The sequence below is a fragment of the Lissotriton vulgaris genome, chromosome 6, assembly GCF_964263255.1.
Source record: "Lissotriton vulgaris chromosome 6, aLisVul1.2, whole genome shotgun sequence".
Taxonomy (NCBI): domain Eukaryota; kingdom Metazoa; phylum Chordata; class Amphibia; order Caudata; family Salamandridae; genus Lissotriton; species Lissotriton vulgaris.
In genome coordinates this window covers 410,671,917-410,697,180 of record NC_141694.1, presented here as the reverse complement: position 1 = coordinate 410,697,180, position 25,264 = coordinate 410,671,917, and the positions used below count along the sequence as shown (strand labels likewise).

Sequence of the window (25,264 nt, the reverse complement as noted above, 5' to 3'; positions counted from 1 at the left end):
GGCCTACCCAGTAATTTAGTCCCCAGTTGCTCCTCCGGGGGTAGGCCTCACCTCCTGTTTGCTGTCCTCGGGGCCCGGGTCACTGGCTGGTAATCTGCTATGTCGGCACCCTCACTCGGGTCATCACCGCTCTTTTGGCCACCCCACCCCCAGCAGGTGGCTAGGGCGTCCCTTGTGGCGGTGTTCAACAGGTCTCTGCGCTACTGCGTGCATCAGCGGTAACCCCTGGGGGGGCGAACGGGGGGGGAGCTGCGGATGAGGCTGGGAGGAGACTGAGATGCTGTTCGGCCCCCAGGGGCCACTCCGGTGCCACTGGTTGCGGGGCTGCTCACACTGGCTCTCGCGCTTCCGCTGCCGCAGCGTCCCGTCGTGGGCGTGTCCCCAAATCGAGTCCCCGGCTGCAGAAGGGATCGTAGGCCGGCGTAGTCCGCACTCGGATACAATGCATTCCTGACGTCTGATTTGGACTGGAGTAATGCTCACAGATGTCGCTTGCCCTCAAATGCCAGCGAGAGCCTCCGGAGTGCAATGTTGTGTTGGAAAATTATCAGATTAATGTGGAAGGCTACTGCTTCCTCCGAGCTCTTCTAAGCAGCGGCCATCTTGGTCGGCTGCTAGCCACGCCTGGTGGTAACTTTTTTAATGGCTTTTTTAACTCCTTCACGAACCATGTTCCTCAGTTCCTTTATCATCTTTTTATCATCTTTTTCCTCTATTGCATCTATGAAATCCTCAAAAGTCTTTATCCATGCAGACCATCTATTGCCAATATTGTGCTTTTTAGCAGTATCAAATGCAGATGGTGGTTTGAAGAATGCAGCAGTTGTATATACATTTGTGGACAGTAGTTGTCTCACAGGCGCATCGTGTGGAACTTGATCAGGCAGAGCATCCTCAGCGCCTTGTGAAATGCCGGCTTATGGATCAACCTTAATGACTTTTGGAGCTTGGGTCTTGCCACAGCTCTTCATCGGAGCTCTTTACTTGAAGGCAAACGGGGAGTTGTTGGAGCTGCAGGTTTGCTGCTTGTTACGCAGATGTCAAGCGCAGCCCGTGACCCTCCTGCTGGGGACGCTTCGCAGGACGTTGCCGAATGATGATTCGTTAATGTTTTGGTAAGTAGATAAACTTTGTTATCTACTAGTCCATGAAAGCAGATCGAGTTATGATATTTGCTTGGCGTTGTGCTTAAATGTTTCTTCACAACCTGGTAAATCTCTGTTTCAAGGCACATGAATGTTTGTTTGACTTCTACTGAACTATGGCTGTGTGCTGCTTTCATAACCTGGTTGCATCCGCCTTTAGTCTTCTTACTCCATATAGCGTATGGCATTAATTTGCATAATGGCACACTACCTTTTATTTGTGGCTGTTTCACTCAGTTCTTGGCCACCGACTTTCGATGTCGCTTTCTTTATCTTCAAGCGTTTTAAACAGGCTGCCATTGCACTGAAACTTCACTAGTGCAAGCCTCAATTCTGCACTTTGACTGCAGCACACGTGGCAGGCATGGGCATTTTGCTGGACCCCGGCAAACTCTCTGGAATATCGCTTTCAGTGTACGGGCTTCGTATCCCAGCCTTGTCTCCAGTTGTAGCATCCTACCAGCCCCAGGTACTCGCCACAAACCACGCCACATACACAGAGTAGTACACTCCTTTGCTCTTTTGTGTGTAAGTTACTGCTCCACATTCTAAGCTTGTCTTTGACTCATCACTCCAATGCTTATGTCACAGGCCTACGGTGTACAGTGGGAACCAAAAGAGTTCCAGGGTTCATTTATTTACAAGGCAGTACAGTACCCAGCAGAGGTGAGATTTGATGACGTGATGGTGAAAAGGTGCATGAGAATTTCAAAGTGGACCCTAGGTTTCTGGCCAAAGGGCTACTGGGATAAAGTAAATGTTATTATATATGTTTGAGCAGCAGGCTACCAGAATCAACATCACCCAGATTTCGGGGGCGTGGCTAGCAGCCAAGCATGGCGGCAGCATAGCGTAAGGGCTCCTGAGGGCACTGTGGCCTGATTAACAATCCGACATACTTATCCGGTAAATTGCTCACCCGAAGCGGCGGCGGTCGGATCCGGGTTCGGGGCGGTACCGCCCGATCCGCTTTTGTAGACCAACGGAGTCTGGAAGCCGCACCGACACCCAGTGGCGCACTTGGGCCTGCATCCGGAAGTCCAGCACCGGACTGGAGTGATTTTCCGGCCCCGGCGGAAGTGAGGCCGGGCCGGCCTACTTGTGAAGGCACGCACGGAGGAGACCGGAATGATTAACAAACCCCCCTGAGTCACAGCCCGGGGGTGCGGACACTAGCTAAGCCTGTCGGCATCTGCCCCATACAGCCGGAGGAAGACGGACCCCACGGACACGGGCTGCAGACGGAGAAACCGGCGTCACGGTCCGAGACCGAGTCGCACCTCAGCAAGACAGTGATCGCCTTGCAGATACCGGAGCGCGACTGCAGCGGGTAATAGAGACTCTGCTTGCCCTCTGAAACGGTGAGGAGACACGTATTGGGACCCGGCCGGCGGCGGTTGGAACAGGTACCCCCGGGGGCCCGGCGAACGCACAGCCGCCTTGCAAACAATATCTGAGTGGTTGGCAGCGCCTAGTCTGGACAATCACGAATAAAACGGCAGTCCAGACACAGTGGGGGGCCGGTGATCCGAGAAGATCTGGACACCAGGTGGCAGACACTCGGTCGAGGCCCGGGCGGTCAGATACCGCAAACCCAGTGCATGGCCCACCAGTAGTGCTACGAATGCCTTGAGGGGTGCCCTGCTAGAAGGTACTGAATCAATCCTGCTCCAGCCCGGTGGCCTAGCGGGAGACACGTGAACCACTTCCTCCTTGCAGCAATATCAGAAGCAGGCAGCGAAAAGACAGTTTGGGCATTGCGCACTGCAGAGTGGGAAGCACCTTTTCTTTACGAGTACCGGGGCGGAGTGCCGGCTGGCCCTGAGAGAACCCTACCACTAAACTGCGACGAGACAGACTACACAGTGACGAGTGGCTGAGAGACGAGTTCCCCACGGCCTCTGGGCGCCACGGCTGCACACCGGCCCACTGTTAACTGGCCCACACGAGCCTGACTAAGTTCGTTGCAACACCTACCCGCAACGCAGTGAGTGACACGCCGATCCCCACAGGCCCCTAGACATGGCGGGCAAAGGCACTAGGAGTGGATCCACGCAGGCCAAGCTGGACAAATTCGCATACAGCCAACAGGCGCAATCACAGTCCAACGGGCGGAACTCCACGGGGGCTTCCCAAGAAACAGAAGGGACCAAGAAGGTGAAGTTAGAAGACATCATGAAAACCCTCTCGGAGGTCAAAACTACAGTAGGTTCCATCTCCTCTGAAGTCACGCTACTGCGTGCAGACTTTCAAAAGATGACTGAAAGGGTGTCCCAAGTGGAGGTGGTCACGAAATCGCTTGTGGAAGACACGTCGGAACTGCAAATAGCCATGGAACGTATGGAAAAGGTCACTAGGCTTCTACAAGACAAGCTGGACGACCAAGAGGGGCGTTCCCGAAGAAATAATGTACGCATCCTCGGACTTCCGGAAACGGAGGGGAAGGGTGCTATGGACCTCTATGTTGAAGACCTCATCAAGACAAAACTGCAACCAAAAGGACTGTCCCACTTCTTCTCCGTGGAACGGGCGCACAGGGTGCCTGGAGGCATACCCAAACCTGGAGCCACTCCACGGCCTGTCCTGGCCAGACTCTTCAATTTCAGGGACAGGGACGCCATCCTGCAGGCGGCGAGGGTCTCTCCACCTGTCAAGGTTCACAACGCAACTCTGGCCTTTTTCCCGGATTACACGGCAGAAGTGGCCAGACGCCGCAAATCGTTCACGGAGGTGAAGAAAGCACTACGAGACAGGGAACTGCCATACTCTATGTTGTTTCCTGCCAAGTTACGGATAGTCGCCGATGGGAAGGTGTGGTTCTTCGACAAACCAGAAGCGGCGCAAGACTGGCTTGATGGTTGGCGACAAGTGGGGCAACAGCATCGTCCACACAGAGATCGACCCAATCAGCACAACGGCATGCAACTGAGCGGACAGGCCAACCACTCGACACGGCAGGAAGGCTCGGAAGACACTGAGCTCATCGCTACACAGGATCTCTTCGACTCGGGGCAACCAGCTCCGGTCTGATGTCTAACTATGTTTGAAAAGGGCGGGATGTGACGGCATGGACCTGGGTCCCGCTGCGGCTGAGTAGGGTGGGCACAGTTAGTGCCTGTAAGGGACTCACCAACCCCACGAGCAAGTAAGATAATTTGGGGAAGACTAAAGCACTCTGCAAAGTTGGGGACACGGGCGGGGGTTTGTCAGGGGAGCAGGGAGGGGGGATACAGATAAAGTTGTTGTTCATGTTTCTGTTTTTAGCCATCACTCAAACCGCACGCTACACTACTTCGCAAGGAATAGCCACACGCCTGCGCACTTGCATGCCACATAAAGTCTGCATTAGCTCAAAAGCCACATTACAGTTAACACTAACCCGACGATTTAATGGCCCGTCCATTTCATGCAACACCCGCTGGGGGTGACTCCAGGATGGTAGAAGTGCCCCCCCTGCGCCTATTAACTTGGAATGTCAGAGGCCTAGGGGACAAAAATAAAGAGGGGGTTGGTCTTGCAGGCCATTAAGCGACAGAGCCCGGATCTAGTCCTACTTCAGGAAACACACCTGGCAGGGACAACGTGTAAGGTGCTGGATAGGCGCGGCTATGCGATGGCGATACACGCAGAATTTACCACTGGCTCCAGGGGGACAGGGATCCTAACGAATAAGACGTCGCCCTTTATCATTACACACCGCGTGGCAGACGAACAAGGTCGTTTTGCAGCCATACATGGTCAGTGGGAGGGGAAGCCACTAAATGTAGTCTCTGTATATATACCCCCAGCGCTTCACTCCATAGCACTGCCTGCCCTTGGCAAATTCCTCCTAGACCTCCCTGAAGGGGACACGATCATAGGGGGAGACCTAAATGCCATAATGGACCCGGCGATGGATACCTTACCCACCAGAGTCCGTTCAAGAGGGAAGGCATCCTTACCTGACTTTCTAGAAGCCTTGGGCATAACGGATGTGTGGCGACATCTACACCCCGCACTGACGCAATACACTTACTACTCAGCAGTGCACGATAGCCTATCTCGCATTGACTACTTTTTGTTTCTAGGGGTAGGACTGGGAGCTGTGGACAGAATAGACATCCTGCCGAGGGGTATATCTGACCACTCACCAATTACCATGTCTCTCACCACCGGGGAAAAGAAAAGCGCTAGAATCTACCCCTTATACCCAAATTACTTAAAGGTCCCTAAGATCCGGAGGAAACTTAAACTAGCAACAACACATTACTTCGCGGAGAACATGGGCACGGTGACCTCACCGTCAGTCTTGTGGGAAGCGAACAAAACGGTCCTCAGAGGAGCGGCAATAACAGGACGCAAACGAGACTCCCGTCGAACTCACTGAGTTAGAACTGACACTTAATGACGCGAACACGGCTCACATGGCGAATCCCACCGCAGCCACAGCACACACATTGCGGCTGAAGCAGCAGCAGTACCAGACACATCTCAAAACAACAGTTCAGGGCTACATCACCAACACTGCGCACAGGATTTATGATGTAGGTGACAAAGCGAGCAAAATGCTGGCATGGTTGGATAGGAGGAAGGGGGGAGCGAGGGGTATTCAGAAGCTTCACACGACGGACGGCCGAGTACTGACACATCCGGAGAAAATTGTGCACACTTTAGCGAATCACTTTTGAGATACATACACCCCGGAACATACCATCACCGCACAAATGGCATCCGCATCCCTAACTGCAATCGACATCCCCAGTATACCACATGAGGATATGCAAGACCTGGAGATAGACCCGACAGAGGAAGAAATACAATTGTCGATTCAGGCATTACAGTCAGGCAAAGCATTGGGCCCTAATGGCCTGCCTGTGGAATGGTACAAAGCAATGGCCTCGGAGCTTAGTGGACCCATGTTAGAAATGTACAAAGAGAGCAGGGAAAGGGCAGAATTACCACTTGACCAACGCACGGCCACGATCATTGCCATACCAAAACCGGGAAAACCACCAACTGAATGCGCTTCCTATCGTCCAATATCCTTGCTTAATATAGAGGCAAAGGTCTTGGCCAAACTTCTAGCTAACCGTTTGTTGCCACACCTGCATACCCTAATCCACCCTGATCAGTCAGGCTTTATGCCACATAGAAGTACAGCATTAAACCTCCGGAGGGTCCATGGGGTATTGGCTCGGACACACCTCCTTTCGGAGAAGGCCGTGATTATCTCTCTTGACGCCAAAATGGCTTTTGACCTGGTAGAATGGGAATATCTCTTTGAAGTACTTGCACGCATGGGCTTTGGGCCGAAATACATAGCCTGGATACGACTCCTATACGCGAAACCAATGGCGCAGGTGGTAGCCAACGGCCACATCTCGCCGATGTTCCCATTAGGCAGAGGGACCAGACAGGGATGCCCCTTGTCGCCCTTACTATTTGCGTTGGTGCTCGAACCCTTGGCAATCCTGCTTAGGACGACACCCTTATTCAGAGGAATTAAGTGGGAGGAAGGATGGGAAGATAAAGTATCACTATATGCAGACGACATGCTAGTCTACATGGTCGACCCTGATGTTGGAATCCCTGCCCTGCTGGATCTCTGCAACACACACGGGAGATCCTCGGGATACGTTCTGAACTGGTCAAAATCAGTGATATACACACTGAAGGGCCCAGCTCCAAATTTACAGGAAGACTGCCCCTTGGCGACATCGACGACCTCCTTTAAGTACCTGGGCATTGTCGTCACACGGGAAGCACCAGACTTCTTCATTAACAACTTGACACCACTTGTGGAGCGCCTGCGGGCAGGAGTGAAACACTGGGCAGCTCTACCCCTGACCCTCCTAGGAAGGGCAGCCTTATATAAGATGATGGCGCTGCCCAGGTTCCTCTATGTCTTTGAAAACACCCCGCATCTTGTCCCACCACAATACTTTAATCAAATTGCGGCATTGGTCTCCAACCTGCTCTGGAATAATGGCCCGGCACGCATAGCCTACGATAAACTGGTGAAAAGTTGGTATGGAGGGGGGATTGCTCTGCCTAACATACAGTTATATTACTGGGCAACGCAACTCAAAGTGATTAACCAATGGCTCCACGCCCCGAGAGACGACCCAGCATATCGGGCGGATTGGTCACAGCTAGGGACAGATTGCATGCTCTCGGCGCTATATAATAAACCACAGCTTGGTCATCTGGTAGGTCCGACACGACACATGGCGACATTGTGGCATATAGCGCAGGCGCGATTGGGCTGGAAGGGGAAAATCACCAAGATGACGCCGCTGTGGGACACACGGTCACTGGGGACCCTGAGGATGTGCAAAGGATTTGCACAGTGGGATCAAATAGGTATTTCCACGGTAGGGGACATGTGGGACAAAGACACAGTAATAACGTTTCCACAGCTTCAGCAGCAATACGGCCTTAGATCCACAGAGACATATAGATACGTGCAAATCAGACACTCACTACTCCGGGCGGTTCCGGCGGGCACTGACATACCGGAATCCTCACCACTAGAGGATAGACTACTAACAGATTTCATACAGCACAAGGCGACCTCTCTTACCTATAAAAAACTAGTTAACAACCTGGAGGAGCCTACACTGAAACTGAAAGAAAAATGGGAAAGAGAGGTGGGTGAGATGGATGAGTCAGAATGGAATGAGGCATTAGCCTCCCCGAAAGAGGTGGGAATTTCGGCGAAGTTCCGACTGGTGCAACTGAAAATTTTACACCGCATCTATTATACTAGAACGTTACTTCACAAAATACATAGAGCGCCACACCCCTTTTGCCTGCGGGGCTGCGGGGAGGAGGGAACACTGTTTCACACCTTATGGGATTGCACACATATACAAGAATTCTGGAAACAAATAATGCGAACTATTTCCCAAGCACTTAAAATCTCTGTTTTGCCTGAACCACGCAAATGCCTCCTGAATGTCTGGGATCCCAATGACCTGGACAGATATGGACTAATCTGGGCTACACTGGCCATGACGGTGGCTAAGCGTGACATCGCGCAAAAGTGGGGGGCTCCGGAGCTACCCAAGATGAACAGATGGGCTAAAAATATGGATGCGTTCATGGTTACGGAGAGGGCTGTTTATGTCCTTCGAGCTTCCCCCCGTAAATGGAACAAGGTTTGGACAGCCTGGAATGTCTATAGAGGAGAGATATGTGAACCTCTGCCTGAGGGAGATGATGTAGACTCCGATGGGGAAGATGAGTAACGGCAGATACGGGGGAGACAGCCGGTGAGGGATGAATGCACTGGTGGTTTAGAGCAGGGTGTCTAGGCGGGAATGGAAGGGAATGCAGACTTGCTGTTGAGCAGAATGTTGTGGCAATACTAATGAACATGATGGCTTAAGTTGGGAGGGGGGATGGTTTTAATAGGTTTACTAAGATGAGGGGACATGTTAGGCAACAAGACCATCATGATAATGGCTAACGCCCAGAGACTATGGACTGGACATATAAGAATGGCTATATTAATCTTAGGGGGGGTGGATAGAGTCAATGTTTGAAACTGTTGGATGTATACTACATGATACGTGAATGTTGTACATCAAAACGTAAAGTGTGTGACTAACTGAACCACGCTCACTGCCTAATATGCCTTCATGTCAATAAAGATTTTCAAAAAAAACAAACAGATTCCTCTCTCAGGGGTGTGGAATTTCTTAAAATATCTACTTGACAGTGGGATAGGTTGCCTCAAGAAGCTACTGGTCCCTTTGGTGCCATGTAGTGTGGCAAAAATGATGGCTACATTCTCATTATATAAGAACTTGGATAACAGCCTCTCTTAATTATGCCAGGGCTCATTCTATAGTAAGGTTTGAATACTATCAATTTCCCTATTTTTGCCACCTTTCCACAGATGTACACACTGGAGCTGGAGGTAGCGTTTAGCAATAGTTCCAGAGTTGGAATGCCCTTTTTGTGTCTTTGCAAACCTACTAACTTGCATGTTTTTAGCGGTTTTCACCAACTCGTCTCTAAACTTTTCTTATACTGATAAATGTTGGAAATTTACTCCTTTCAAGTACAGAAGTAAAACATTTTCCAGGGTTGGAAAAAATGTGGTTGGCATATGGAGGATATGACATTTTATACCTTCAACTGATATTCGCATGAGCAAATCTTCACATGCATATTTGCCTGTGCTAAAATGCAGTTCCCAAATATTTTCTAGAAGTGCAATTTCCTGGCTTCTGAATTTTTTTTGTGAATTCATAAAAGTTGTAAATCTGCACTAATGCATGGACACATACGAAGTGACTTTCTTTAATAATGGGCCCTATATTCGGTCTGGTGGTAACCAAGGGCTTTTTTTTTTTTTTTTTAATAAAAAATCTCTCTGTGGGCTGGCTTCACAGTGAGGGACATCATTCTGCTCTTTCACAAGGACCATCTCTGCACACAAAGTAGTTTTGTGCACTGCCAGGGACTACTGTGTCAATGTGTGCTTTTTGAGACCCAAAAATATTTTAGCTTTTTCCAATGTTTATTATAATGGTGAGGCCCCGGCAATTCCCACAACAATAATGTTTTGGAAAAACCAAGTCAATACAAGAAGCGCATTGACAAAACCAAAAAGCTGACCACCAATGTACGACCTATTGGCTTCCCCAATGCTTGTTTATTTTCATGTTTCCCATAATCTTATTGAAACTGGTTACACTGATTTTCCATTATGAATATAATTGCATGAATTGGGGAGAGGATGTGGCCCTACGGCTAGGGCGGTCGACCTCCAATCTAGGGAACCTGGTTCGAGTCATGGCAAGGACGCGCAACATCCTATGATTTTGGGCAAATTACGCAATCCCCCCGTGCCTAACAAAAATGAATGAATGTGTCCTTGTGTAACGCAACTGGTGCTCATGTAAAGCGCTCCGATACCTTCGGGGCAAGTTTACGCTATATAAAATGCCGTCAAAAAAAGAAAACTATTTAACTAAATGATGCTTAAAAGAAATGGTACCGAACGTTTCACAGTAGTTTAGCAAAACATTTTTTCCTTGTTGCATTTTTTGTGAACATTTTATTTTGAAAGTAAAGAATCAACAATCTTACTTTCAAGCTTCTATATATTTTTACATCTAATCAGAAAGCATTCTGGGAGCATTGTACTTAGCCACATATTGTTAAACTTTGCAAACATGTGTACACATTTTTATACTGGAACCACTGTTGGTAGAGCAGTCGTAGTATACAACATTTCCTAAGAGCACTCAACCTAATAATAAAAGCTTTACATTAATGAACCATAAGTACAAGTGCGAACAGGGGAGTTTGTGCAGCAGGGGGATGGGCCTGTCTGTCACAAGGACAAAATAAATAGGAAAACGTGTTGTCACAGACCCCAACCAATATACCCTGGGCATCGCCTACAGGAATTACATACCCCTGTTACCTCCATGGATCTTTTATTTGTTGAATGTAGTCACTGTTTGTTTTGTTAAATTCTATCCCATATCAGTTTCCGCACTTTTCTTGGCGCAGAATTCTCCAGTGCTGAGATGGGTGTCATTTCTTTGAGTTCTGTGTCCGCCTGACTATGAGGTATTCATATTTTGGTTAATATTTTGAGGTATGACACACTGCATCTTCATATTTATTCACTTTGAATAACAATGGAGTAGCTTTTGAACACATGAAATTAGGATTAGGTGTGAGTAGTATAGTGTGCATGATAGGCTGCTTGAGCTAAACCAGAATGAAGAGTTTATTTTTCTAAATGTGTTAGTTTGCTGACTAGCACCATATCATTTAATGGGTTCAGCTTTCAATGCACCCACCTTATGATGAACTATTGTGTTATTTGGTATAACTATTTTTCGCTGCAAGGCCAGAAGTGTTAAGAGATGCACTGTTAGTTTTAGCCCTGAAAGTGATTTTTATGCACTGTATTACATTTTTTTTTGTTATTTACGATGGCCCATCAAGGATTAAATCCATTTTCTCTTTTCTTTTTTTCAGTTTCAAGAAAAGTTTTTGGAAACGAGGCAAGATTATGAAAGGTTATTGAAAGGTGGGGCTCAAGTGTTGTACCTTACAGTTCAAGGCTTTGCTTGATTCTTCCACTTGGGATCTAAGAGTTTATAATATTGGCCAGTATCATATATATTTCAAAACCTAATCTTTTCAAATACAGGGATACATATTAATTGTTTTAGAAAATTTCCAGGTTTGTTTCCTTAAAATATACAATTCCCCTGAATTATCAAACAATTGATTATTTTGCTGTTGACTTACATTGTTATCAATCAAACTATATTTGAAGAAACTTGATGAGACTGGAGAGATGTGCCTTTCCCATACATGGGCTGCTGCCCAAAATCCCTTTAGTAGTTAAAAAAAAAAAAGTAAGTGCATTACTTTTCTGTGATTTAAAAAAAAAAAAAGATGGAATGATGCTCATGTTCAGTTGTCCAAGCATGCCAAAAAAGGGACTCCTGTGTCCATTCTACATATCAGATCCTGCCTGCGCAGAAGTGTCTCAGAAGAGGCCCTAATACTGTATTCACCGATACATTGCAATGTGAACATTCCGATTAGGATAATATAGTAACAAAGTAGCGCCTCTGACAATTCAAGTTATTGAGTATTATATTTCCCTGATAGCTCTTTATAGATGGGCAAAAAATTAGTTGTTTTCAACCTTTATTGGGGTGCGACTGTCAAAAGCATCCTCGGAGGGAGCAGCACCATACAACACAGAGCAGCTGAACCACATACCTGCAGCAGTCTATACATCACCGACCTGAAGGTCAGTGCAAGGACAATAAGGGTGTATGCCATACCTGACTGCATGCCTGTTTGCATGAGAATCTTATTCCCCTGCCTAACAGTGGATTTGTTTGGGTCAGCGAAGGACCTGCATCTTATAGTGTGTAACTGCATTGCGGAACTGCAGCACCGATGGTGTATACTGGACTTCTGTTGAAGCTATCATTTAATGGGTACCTTCCCTAGACTGCCTTGTGCATTCACAGGTTTGGCTCGTGCTTTGTAAGGCAGGTCTTTTTGTGTTATGTCCTGTCACATTTTGCTCCACGTCTTGTGCCCCTGTTCTGCCAAGTCACTGGCTAACCTTTTGGCATATGTGATCCAAAGAGTGTGCATTGTGCTCTGTAGGAAATGAGCCTACTCAGGAAGGCATTGATCCTGTGTTGCATGTTAATGTCTCAGGGCAATTATGCACTATACAACTAACATGATTTATTGAAGGAGACCTATGCCTGTATATAGTCAACAGACCTATTTGAGTGTGCATGGCAGCATGTGGATAATATTTTTACAATTGGCATTGTGGATGGTATTCAAACTCACTCGTGCAAAGCTCAAACAACCAGGAATTGGCGGTTACAATTTGTACTTGATGAATGGGCTAGTCGTTTTAATTGTAGCATTGTAAGGCCTACATGTGCGGCTGCTAAGAAGTCTATGTCCTGTTCAAGTTTTTGGAAATCGGGGGCTTGCGAAAGTCTGTCTGGTGGAGGAACATAGCTTGGAAATCACCTAGAAGGAAGTGTGTGGCAGCTGCTAGGGGGCCGTCCTCCTGACTTGGCTGGCAGCTGCCCTCATCTCTGCTCTAGCAGCCACGCTATAGAATTCACTAGCCACAAAACAAGAGCCACAGAAAATTATCTTGCCTTCAGAAGACTACTCAAGAGTTCCAGAGAGGTGCTGATTTGAGCGCGTAGAAATTGAGGATTAAAGGTACAGGATGTGGATACGGGGGGGTAGGTACGTGTTAGCCAGATGTCATAAGGATAATTTCAACGTGCTATTGGTTGGTGTCTGCGGACCCAATCACGATGACCCACAATTTTATCAAACTCTACATGGCAAAATCACGCAATACTCACATATACTGCAACTCTGGGGGGAGGGGGGAGATTTTAATTGCATACAGGATCTCGATTTAGACAGTTTGAATTGCCCCCCAAACCCCCCCGCCCCCCATGGCGCCCTCTATGGCTGCCAGAGTGGTAGCTGGAATTGCAGAGGGACTCGCTGACGTTTGGCAACATCGCTCACCCCTGGAAAGGGAATATACTCACTATTCTTCTATATATGACACCCATACCTGAATAGAATATTTGTTTGCATCGCAGGAACTGCTACCCTTCATAAGCGAGTGCATTTATATGGTGCGCATGCTCTCCGACCACTCTCCCGTCATGTTGACGGTGTCGATCAGTAATATGCATCACAGGGAACCCACCTGACGATTCCCACAGTACTCTTTGCTAGACCCCGTCTTTTGAGACGAACTGGGTAAGGCAATAGATTAGTGTTTGCTACCAATATGGGAAGTGTACCCAAAGGGAGCACTATCTGGGAAACATTTAAGGTGTTCATCAGAGGCATGACCATTGCAAAGCACGAAGTGGTTTTTAAATCGATTAGATCACAACTACAAAAGCTGGAAACAACATTGAAAACATTAGAGAAGCACACATTGAGATTAAGTATTTGGGGAAATACGCCACCGCTCTGGTTTATGCTGAAGGGGACAGGCCCAGCTCGCTACTGGCTAGGTTAACAGGACCCCCTAAAAGTGAAAATGATATTTCGCACATATATAAGATGAAAATGTAGTCCTGGTTGGGAGCACGCTTAAGATAGTTGAGGCCTTTAGTGGATAGTACAAAAAACTGTATACCACGCGCAAACTTAACATAGAAGAAACAGATGAGGACTATCTCGCCCATATCACGATGAAATGGCGGGACAACTTGGATAGGGAAAGACTTATGACCCCTCTTCGCCCAACGGAAATCACAGCACCTCTAAAAGATATACCTAATGATAAAGCACCAGGGTCAGATAGCCTGACTGTAGCCTTTTACAAGGCATACCAGGATCGTCTTATGCCCCACCTGATGAATATATTTGAGGAAATGGCAAAGGAGGGAATAATGCCGCCCTCGATGCTCGAATCCATTCTGATCATGTTACTAAAGCCTGGGAAGTAGCCTGATCAAAGCTTCTCCTATAGACCTCTATCACTGCTTAATACGGACGCTTACCTGTATGCCAAGATTCTGGTGAACAGGTTGGCACCCCTTTTGCCGAAACTGGTTGGGCAAGAACAATTTTTTTTTTTTTCCGGGCCGTTCCCTCCGGCGTAATTTGAGAACGCTTTTCTGCACTATTGCACAAATCGACTCAAAGTTTAGAGCTGCTGCCCTTTTCATAGATATTGACAATGTTTTTGATTCGGTTGAATGGCAATTTTTTTATATGCTGCCCTCAGAAGGGTGTGGGTATGCGAGGTATTGCTGAAATTAGTTGATGTGCTGTACACTAAGCCGTCAGCATGCGTTAGGGTTATTGGGGTATTTTCATCACTGATAAAAATCTCAAGAGGCACTAGGCAGGGATGCCCGCTTTCCCTCTAATGTACGCCCTTGTGCTGGAACCTCTTGCCTCTGCTATGCGTGAATGCCACTCTTGTAGAGGCATTCGATCGCTACATTACAACCTGGTCAGTGCAGCGTATGCAGAAGACGCGCTGCTCTATATACGCAACCTTGAACAGAATTTGAAACCTATGATCCAAGAGGTTGAGCTATTCGGTCAACATTTGGGCCTAAACATCAACTGGCATAAGTCTTTGATATTTCCACTCACTAGTGTGACTACATCCATTCACACTGGCTATCCTATAAACTGGACCACAGATCTAGTGCGCTATCTGGGAATTAAAGTACAAGCTGATCCTGAGGTGATACTGCACGAAAATAACGGGTGCGTAATCCAGAAATTGAAAGAGCCCATTGGCAAATGGATAAGACTCCCACAGTCTCATATAGGCCACATAGCTCTAATAAAAATGATTGTGCTTCCTTTTCTTATTTACGAATATCCCAATTACACTGCCCTAAGTCATTCATTCAGAGCCTCCGATCCCTCATGATAATGCTTGCATGGGCGGGGAAGCAGCCCTGGATAAAATGGGACACGTTCACAAACACATTCACGGAGGATGGTATAAATGCCCCAGACTTAGAAAGATACTATCGGGCTGCACAGGTGTTGCATGCATATTATTAGATTCATGGACCCCAGGATTTACCACAACTATACATTGAAATAAACGTGGTAACCCCTACCTCATTGCCGAAAAATCTATCAAGTGGGTCCCAGGGGAGACCCCGCATCACAGACCCAATAGGATGCATGAAAACTGAAATGAAGAACACCGCAGTGGCTCACCAGCTTATGCTCCTATACTGTTCCAAACTGTCTATCAAATGGTGTGATTGATTCCCATTGTGTGAAGATAGGGCAGTTATACAAACACTCCGTGCGTTACAAATTGAGCGGATGGGGGATTTCTTTCTTGACTGTGCAGTGAAAACGTGGGAGCAAACCTTAGCACGTACACCTCAGATATCGCCACTTGATGCTTATCAATAGCTCAGGGCTCGTCAAGCGTGCACGTTATACTAAGGGAGGACATGGGAGAACCACAAGAGATGAAGTCATTAACATATCTCCTTCAGACTAACTCTCCACAGCATGAATTACAACGTTATATGAACTCAGGAGCGGGTGTAACACTCGGACACCACACAAAACCCAGCTGGAGTGGCAGGAGGAGCTGGGCAAAGATATCACTGAGACACAGTGGGTGTGATGCTTTGCAAAGCACCAAGCCAATCTCACAGAATGGATGACATAGGCTGATACATTATAAATACTTTTACAGGGTATACTACACTCCAGCTAGGCTATACAAATATGGTTTGAACAAAGTTGACAGATGCCCGAGGTGCAGCGCTGGTAAAGCAATCTTTACCCAGCTGGCTTGGGAGTGCCCCGGGGTATGCGCATTCTGGAGGGAGGTATTATAAGCCTTAACACAGATGTTGCTGCTCCCAATCCCAGAGCTCTGGTTGCGCTCTTAGGTTATGATAAAGATATACACAAATCAGGACGTAAACTGGCGCTATTAGCTGACTACTAGCGAAACAGAGGATAGCAATGTTTTGGATGCTGGGCCCTCTGCCCAAGTTATAAGATTGGCACACTGACCTGGCTTGTTGTTCCACACAATCATATAATTACAATGCTCTAATAATCCCAGAAAGATGCAGAACTAGACTTGTATGACACAGAAAGCCATGGAAGTAGTAGAGCCTGAGGGGCCCAACAGAACAGGTGTGTGTTCAGATGCTGGGAGACAGGTGGAGTCACTCATGGCTACCTAAGATGGACAGCACATATATGCATGGAGAAGTAAATAACATACAGCGGGAGCATGCACACAAAGGTCAATATTGCACCCTGAACAACAATGTATAAAGGTGTCAGACATACAGCCGTAATCATTAAATCACTTACAATGTGCTGACCAGGGGATATATGAAACAGTATTTGTATCATTGATTATGTATTGTGCTGCTTGACTGACAGTAGGACTAAAACAAATTAAATACAGTTCCAAAAAAAAAACTACTCGAGTTGGCCCTTTTCATACACAACCACCATACTCACACTTACTGTACAGCATATCCTGATGCATGTAAACATTTATGATTTGATTATATGTATGTGTCTAGATATGTGTATTTGTCTGTACAAATATGTATTAGAACTATGGTTTTAAAATACATAGATATTCTTTAGGTCTGCTAAAGAAATGTGTGTGTGTGTGTGTGTGTGTGTATATATATATATATATATATATATATATATATTCTGTTCCACAACGCGTAGCCACCGCTACGCGAATGCACTCTCCTCGAACACCAATGATCACATCCAGTCCATTATGCGCTTTCCAGATAAGTTTATTTTCTTAAATGCAGCATCGTGATGACAAACACGGAATAAACCCAACGCGTTTCGGCGAAAACACTCGCCTTGAGGCCCATAGAAATCCATGGCAATTACCGAATTGGTAAATACCGATTCGGTAAAATTACCGAATAGTCAAGGGTGGCAGGGTGTCACTTTGACACCCTGTTGCACACCTGATCAGTGCTTGTGTGCCATGTGACACACATACATGCCCTTAGGGCATGCATGTGTGTCACATGGCACAGGTGTACATGCACAGATTTGCATATACACAGGTATTCGTTATTTACCACCAACTAATAGTTGGTGGTAAATAACGAATCCTTAAGGCCCTGTGGCACTGTTTACAGTGCCACCTACATCTCAAATTACAGATTCGATAAATACCGATTCGGTAAATTACCGAATCTGTACTTTTTTAGGCCCCTACATCTCAAACTCCAAATACCGGTCGGTAACGGCCGAAATTGGCCGTTACCGACCGGTATTTGGCCACCTAAATATGGCCCTAAGTGGGGATAAATATGAATATTCCGCTGTATGTGCATCATTTGTGAGGTTTTTTTTAATGCTTAGTTTGTATTTTATTTGGATTGTTTATTTCATGATGTAATACACGTAATCGCCAATTCATCTTGGCATGATCATTGCTAAGTTTACATGTTTTGTAGGAGTAATTTTAACTCATAGTGTCAGGCATTGGCGAGTGTAATTTATTGTGTGTGTTTGTTGCTAGCAGTGAGAGTCACTGTGCTGTAGTAGTTGGGTTCCATTCTGCATCAGCATTATAGGTTTACTGTTGGAGCCAGCATCAAGTGTGAACCTACTAGTATGTAAGTAATCTGGTGTTGTACAAGGTCCCTGTGAACTTGTTGTTTTTTTAAAAACTGTAAATAGTTGGCACTTGTCTTAACGTTTTCATGATAATCCAGCACAATAGGGGTATGGAGTCTTTGCTTGTTGTCCAGGTCATAAAGTGTGTCTATCACACACAAAGGGTGATAGGTGGGTGCTTGCAATAAGTCTCGTCACTGGCAATCGCTAGGAGGAAGCATTCCAACCCATTATTCTTTTGTCCACCATGCCACCTCAGATTAGGCTCTGCCATATGCAAACCAGCCTTGACCTTACTATGGCTAGGTCCAAATAGAGCTGGCATGGTGTGTAAAATAACGATGGGCTGGGATGGGGCCCAAGTGAATACCAGTGGTTAGATTAATTCAAGCATTCCATCCATCACTTTTTGTATACTTCAGTGCGTCGCCCTAAGTCGGACGGGTATGCCCAGATGTGGATTCCTGCTTGATGAGCCCTAAGTAGGGTGATTCTGGTCCTGGATTACTTGTGTTAAGGTTCAGTGAGGGCATGCTCTGGCAGTTCAGGATGAACTGTTTGCATTGGGGCAGGGTCCAGACTGGTTAGCATATGGCTGGGTCCAAACTGAGGTAGTATCGTGTGCAAAATAATGATGGACTGGGATGCGACCCCAAGTAATTACCAGTGGCTGAAGCATTCCATACTTCACTTTATTGTATATCATAAGGTGTTTCTAGCGATGGCTACATACAGGGGATGTGCCCCTGTAATAGTTACATGGTGGCTGTATTGGTTGCAGGAGGACTGACCGTGGCCATTTTTTTTTCTTTATCGAGTTGTGATTTATGTGCCAGGCTGGTTTTTGTATCTTATGGGGAGGAGAGCACACTGCTTGGCATAACAGCATCAGTTGTTCCAGACAAATTATTGTAAATGAGGTACAGAAAAAGTCACTTTAGTTTATTTTTTCCCTTCCAAACGTTATCAGTTTTCTCATCACAGACATGAGCAAACATCAAAAGAAAAAGCATTTCAATAGTAATACAGAGTACACACCTGAAGACTAGTACCACAGGATCCCAAACATTACAATAGCGAAGTAACTTTACAAGTCAAAACATACAGTGTTACCGAGAAACAATTGTATTGTATGTGTCTTGTAAAGAGCACTGCTGCCCTGAGGCGTCGTGGCGCTGTAGACCGCTGGGGAACCCGTCCTGGCTATCCCTGTGAGATGGTCTCCAAGGTGAAACCAGGCATCCCCGGCGAATGTGGGGGTCGTTGTAGAGATGAGGCAAGCTAATGCCCACAGTTGCCGAGTCTGATCCCTGGTTAGAGTAGGCACCGAGGAGAGAATGATCAAGTCCGCTGACCCTGGTCCACCACCCTGCCGCGTCGGGAATTGAACCCTGGTCCCGGGCCGTTCTCTGCTTCCGGGTCTGCCGCCTCTAACCAGTGAGCCACACCACTCCACAATAGTTACGGATATTTAAGACAGCAGCTTTCTAAGTCACTTCAGTAACTCACAAGTTACAGACATTGCTTGTACCTCTGATCAAGTTTCTGTGTTTTGTTTTGTTTTCTGATCATAGACTGACACTAGCAAGTTTATTTGACAATGATTGAAATGCTGCTCATTGTCGTCCATTCCAGGTTAAATATCTCTCCATGCGCACCCATACAGGCCTGTCAGCCTGGTGAACACTTTTATGCCCGTGATTATACTAAAGTGATTATCATGCACTGCATTTGCTAAAATGTGTGCAGGTATGCTAGAAAGTATGCTGCCCAGCCTGCATGTACACCCACCACTGGCCCTCTTCTTTGGCTTTTGTAACTTGTGAATACATTTTGTGCTGTTTTTGTATTCTTTTAGATTTTTTGAAGAAAGATTAGGGATGGTATGACCTGTTACGTTTGTCCCTTGATTTGTGTGCCTATTTTGTGATATCTTTGTGTGTTTTTAAGAAGGACATCGCTCCACTTTAGCTGTGTGTTTTGCATGCAGCTTACAGATGAGCTGCGTTACCTGTATAAACTCAAAGAACATTGACTACAACATGAGGACGCTGGTGTTAGAAAGTAGCTAATAGTTGAGCTACCTTCTGAAAATGTCTTAAACTAGCATTTTGGTGCAGCGGGGCCTTTAACAAGGTTGCTTCTACCCTACTTACACCAAAACCTATGTGCAGTATCAAAGAATAAATCTTCAAGCCACAGATCTAAAGGCTTATTTCTTGGCATTGCTCAAAACTTGTCCATCATTTGGATGCTGTTGAGGTTCTCAAACTAAAACTGAACTCTCCTAAATGCGTAGATTGTCTTAAACAACTCTGAAAATTGTGAGGCTTTTTCTAAAATTATAAACCGTTTTTGCAAAATAGTTGAAAAGCCAGCATGTCTGCCAGGGTTACAATACTACCATATCTGGTATAGAGTATAAGGCTGGCTTTTTTGAGCCAGTTGTATTGATTGAGCTTTGTAACCGTTTAGTTTTTTTTTCTTCTCTTCAAAATGCAACACAAAAAAACAATCCGTATATTCAAGAGTTCTTTACCGCACCCGACCCACCCCGACACCAATCTGTACACTCAAGTTATAATCAGAGAAAACAGTAGGGTAGCAATTACTGTTCACCGACATCTACAATGCTGTTATACATATTTCATAAAAGAAGAAAACATAAACGAAAAAAGAAAGAAAAGAAAAAAGAGAGTAAGAAAATAAGAATAAAGGAGAGAGAAGAAAAGTAAAAAGACAGTGAAAAAAAGTCAATTTTCTGCCAAAAAAACCAATCATTAAGGTTTTTCTATATTTAAACATTCTACCAAAAAGAACAGTCCTGAACAAACTATGCATTTACCCCATCTAACCATTTCATTAAAGGTTCCCAAATATCCAGCTTTATTTTTGTGCACGTCTACCTTTTATAGCATAAATGGCGCTCTCTAGTTTACAAGTGGCCAGTAACCTGGCCTGCCATGTGCGAACGAGGGAGGGTTCGGATCTTTCCAGTGTGAAGCCAGACAAATCCTGTAAATGTCATAGCGGCAAATATCAAAGCACCGCCTGTCTTGCTACTGATAGTATCAGCTAGGCCTAGCATTATGGCTGTTTGGGTAAGTTGAATGTCTAATGCCAATACTACTCCTAGGAATTGTTGAACGTCCTTTAATAAAGGTTTTACATTTGGACATGTTGCAAACGTATCTGGTCTGCAGAATACTCGGAGCATCTGGGACATAATGTTCCTCTTCCAGTTCCCCGCTTTGCTATTTTGTTCGGGGTGACGTAGAGAAAGAATCCAGACTTATAGAATTGGGCCTGTGGCTTAGATGACAACAGGTATTTTTGAGCACGGTTCAATGCTAGGGGAAAAGTATTTTGACAGGTATTCAACTTCAGTTGCCATTTTACATAAATTTTCTCCAGATCATCTGGCATTTGGGCATTTAATATGGAGTAGATTTCACCAATCCGGGCGTTTTACGTTCCTGGATTTTATCTATGAAATCTAGCCTTATGAAGCCTGCTAGCCCACCAGTTTTATGTGGTAAGAAATTTTTAACGGCACAATTGAAGAACATCTGATTCTCGTTTAAGTTAAATTGGCCTTTTAGTTTGTCAAATGGCCGTACCCCCGCTGGAGTTACCAGGTCCACCAGCTTAGCTATTCCGGCTCTATACCATTTCTGTAGGTATGAGTTTCCTAAAATTGATGGCAGGTTTGGATTACTTTTAATCTGCGTGTAATGGTTTAGTCTACCCAGTCCAAAAGTTCTTCGAATATTGGTAAAGACCTGGTATGCATTCATTAGAGTCTTAAATCAGACTCGTTTATAGTATCCAAAGTCAAGCTGTCTCCATAGACATCCCCTAGTACTTTTCCCCCAGTAATAATGTATATGGAGATGGTAGTCCTGTAGGGTCCAGGTCAGAAACTTCATGCAGTAGGAAAGTGTTATACTGTAGGACTGTTGCCCAGTAGTATAACTTTAAATTTGGTAGAGCCCAACCCCCTCTTTCCTTAGGTAAAGAGAGTAGTTTATACGCTCTCCTTGGATGTGAATAGGCCCAAATGAATTGACAAAAAACGTGTTCAAATAAGTGCAAAATATTATTATTAAACTCAAGGGGAATGGTTCCCAAAAAATTAAGTAACTTGGGGAAAAAGGTCATTTTTATGACGTTGCATCAACCAATTATTGTTAGGTGCAAATTATCAATTTTCTTAAGGGATTTTTTAATATCAGCCGCTAACGGAATCAGATTTTCTTATACTAGTGAATCTGTATCAACCACTATGTTAACTCTGAGATATTTCGCTTTTGGAACTACTAAACTATCAGCCCAATTAATTTTCTCGTTCAGGATTATCTGAGTTTTTGTTCTATTGAGGGCGTACCCTGATGATTTCCCAAACTCCAGAGCTTCATGTTCTAAAGCCTTAATGGCAGCTTTGGGGTCAGGGGTGACTACCGCCAGATAATCTGCATGGGCCATGATCTTCGTGTCTATGCCATGCCTGCTGACCGCCACTATTTCTGGATTAGATTCAATTTTACTAACAAATGGATTGATAAAAAAGGCAAAAAGGAGTGGAGAACAGGGGCACCCCTTCCTAGTCACACGTGAGTTATCAATCAGTTATGTTAACTGCCCGTTAATCATAATTCTGGCTATGGGGTTTTTATATAAAGCTTGAATAGCCTGTAACATCTTAGGTCCAAAGCCAGTCCTCCTCAAAACGACCCAGAGGAATTGCCAAGAGACCCGATCGAAAGCTTTTTCAGCATCGAGTAGAATTAATGCGATCGGGTCTCCTGATATCCTGGCGGCATCAAACAATGTGATTGTCCTACGAACATGCTCTGTGCTTCTTTTTAGGGATAAACCCATGTTGCCATCTAGATACCGCATGATTGCAGTTGTGAATGGTGGATTACTTTAATTGAATGTACTTTTATGTGTCCGCTTTCATCTTGATTTTCTCCCAATGTTTTCTTCTCTAATGTAAAGATGAATTTTATAACATATTGTTGATTTTCTACAAATAAAATTGCGACTAAAAAGCAGTTCCCTTTCTGGAATCTAATTTTCTGTTTGTGGAGGATTAATTCTAATCCAAAATTCATATTATCAGCACTGGCACTCCCCTTTGTTATTTGTTATATAGGCTCAGCCTTGCTGATTAGAGCCAGCACTATTTTGTTCCCACTTCATTATAGCGGTGGGTTGTCCGCGAGGTAGTTGTATGATTCCATTCAATTTGAATACGATGTGTATTGAATACCACTACATCCATCTCAAGATCTAAGGCTGATCCAACGACGGCCTTCAGATCCTCTTTGATTGTTCTTTATTTGTTCCTTCAATCTTCCATTTTTTCCTCAGTCATCCCTATCATTTTTTGCCTCTCTGTCTTTTTGTCTCACTAAGCTATCTACTTGTATATTTTCTCCTTGAAATGGCAGATAAGGACACATTTGCATATAGCGAAGATCATATCAGGAGTCTCCTTAGTGATCCCCCAGTTTTCTCTTCTGTCTCCTTGAGTGTGTCTGCAACTTCGCAGAACGAATCTGAAAGACTTTTGCGCCTCAAAAAGAAGCAGATTAGAACTGACTTGCACAGCCACTTCCTTCTACAACATCTTAGAGAAGGGACTATCCCGATTGGCCTGCAAATCAAAAACATCCCAGTAATCTTTACTGAGGATCCCATTTTCAAAAAAGGCTTCTCCTTTATCGAAACAAAATGTAGTAGGGACCTTATGGTCCTTACTATTGAAACAGCTGCTAGACTCTCCAAAATTGAATTGGAAGAAATAGCCAAGTTGGAAGCAGAAATTAGCACTAACCCCACAATATTGGATGCTAAATCACTTTTGGAGAAAGTGGAAAAGGAAATCCAAGAGTTTAAGGATTACACCGTAACACAAAAAAACTAATCAATTCGAGAAGGACAAGAAGAATTTCTCACTGGATAATATATATCCCTATCTGCAGCCTGATTTTTACACCAAACAGGAATCTAGAAGATACTTATCAGATAATCAGGGCAGATCGAGAAAACATTTCATTTCTTTTTGTGAGACTTCCTCGTCTTCAGGCAACGATAGTGATACCAGTGGTAATACCAATCAGCCAAATAGGAATAGAAACTGGAACCCCAATCAGCAAAATCGAGGACAGGGCCAGAATTCTTTTTTAGGCAGAGGCCAAACGAGACCCAGAGCTCGAGTGAGATATACGACACCATGGGAAATGAAGACCCGTCGACAGCATTACAAGAACTGAAAATATCCCCCATCTTTAATCTTTCACAAAGAGCATTAACTAAAGCTGAAGAGGATATCTTGTCTAAGGGACTATCTTTTGTTCCTTTGAAAAGAACCGATTTTGTGCGTATGAAAACAGAATTTATAGAATTCTGTAGAAAACTTAGACTAACAATGTTTTTTCTGGAAAATCCTATACCACGCGCCACCGAGGTAACAGGCTTACGTAACAAGTCTACATTCTGCCCCTCTGGCAATACGATTCCCAAAGAATTGATAATTTTTTAAAAGAGTGTACTTTCTGCCATTTCCAATATGGAAAAAGAAAAAAAGTTTAAGTTCAACACAACGAGAGAAGAAATGTCAGCCTTAGCAGCCTTAAAAAGTGACCCCACGATAGTAATAAAGCAAGCCGACAAAGGCGGATCTATAGTACTATAGGATACTGTAGAATATACCAACGAAATAAGAAGGCAACTTGACGATCCCAGTTGCTATCGCAAAATTGACAAAGATCCCACAATTGAGTTACAAAACCAACTCTTTGAGATTATCCAGGAAGGTTTTGATCAAGGCTTTGTTGGCAAGAAAGAATGTGAGTACCTACAAATTAAACATCCTAAGGTACCTTTATTTTACGTACTACCAAAAGTACATAAAAATCAGAGTAAACCCCCAGGGAGACCCATCGTGGCAGGATGTGGTTCTCTCCTGGAGCCGATTGCTAAGTACGTTGATTGTTTCCTTAAACAATTTATGAACCAAGTTGTGTCATACCTACAGGATACAACCGACTTCATAAACAAGTTGGAAACTATAACCTTCCGTGAAGGGATAGATTTGCTAGTCACTCTAGACGTGACATCACTATACACGCAAATCCCCCAGGATGAGGCAGTGGCAGTCCTCTCCTTCTTTTTAGATTCACGTCCCAGACCTATGCAAGTCCCCACTAAGTTCTTGGTAGACTTGGCTTCATTTGCTTTGAAGAAGAATTATTTTTGTTTCAACAAGGAATTCTACTACCAAGTAAAGGGGGTGGCAATGGGGTGCCCTTTGCCCCAGAGTTGGCTGTGTTGTTTATGTCGATGTACATACACAGCAATAACCCTTATGGAGCATATATTGGCAAATGGTATCATTTTATCGACTATGTCTTTATGGTATGGACTGGAGGAATTCACAATCTGACCCAGTT

At 45.0% G+C, this 25,264-nt stretch overlaps 1 protein-coding gene across 2 annotated transcripts in view; it reads left to right on the top strand.

Moving 5' to 3' along the window:
- Positions 1-25,264, top strand: part of LOC147707395 (glutathione S-transferase-like) — a 294,115-nt gene that overhangs the window by 16,057 nt on the left and 252,794 nt on the right. For both annotated transcript variants that reach the window (XM_086926422.1, XM_086926423.1), the window contains exon 3: positions 11,133-11,184. In XM_086926422.1, coding sequence (XP_086782548.1) covers positions 11,133-11,184 — 52 coding nt within the window. The remainder of the gene's footprint in view (positions 1-11,132; positions 11,185-25,264) is intronic.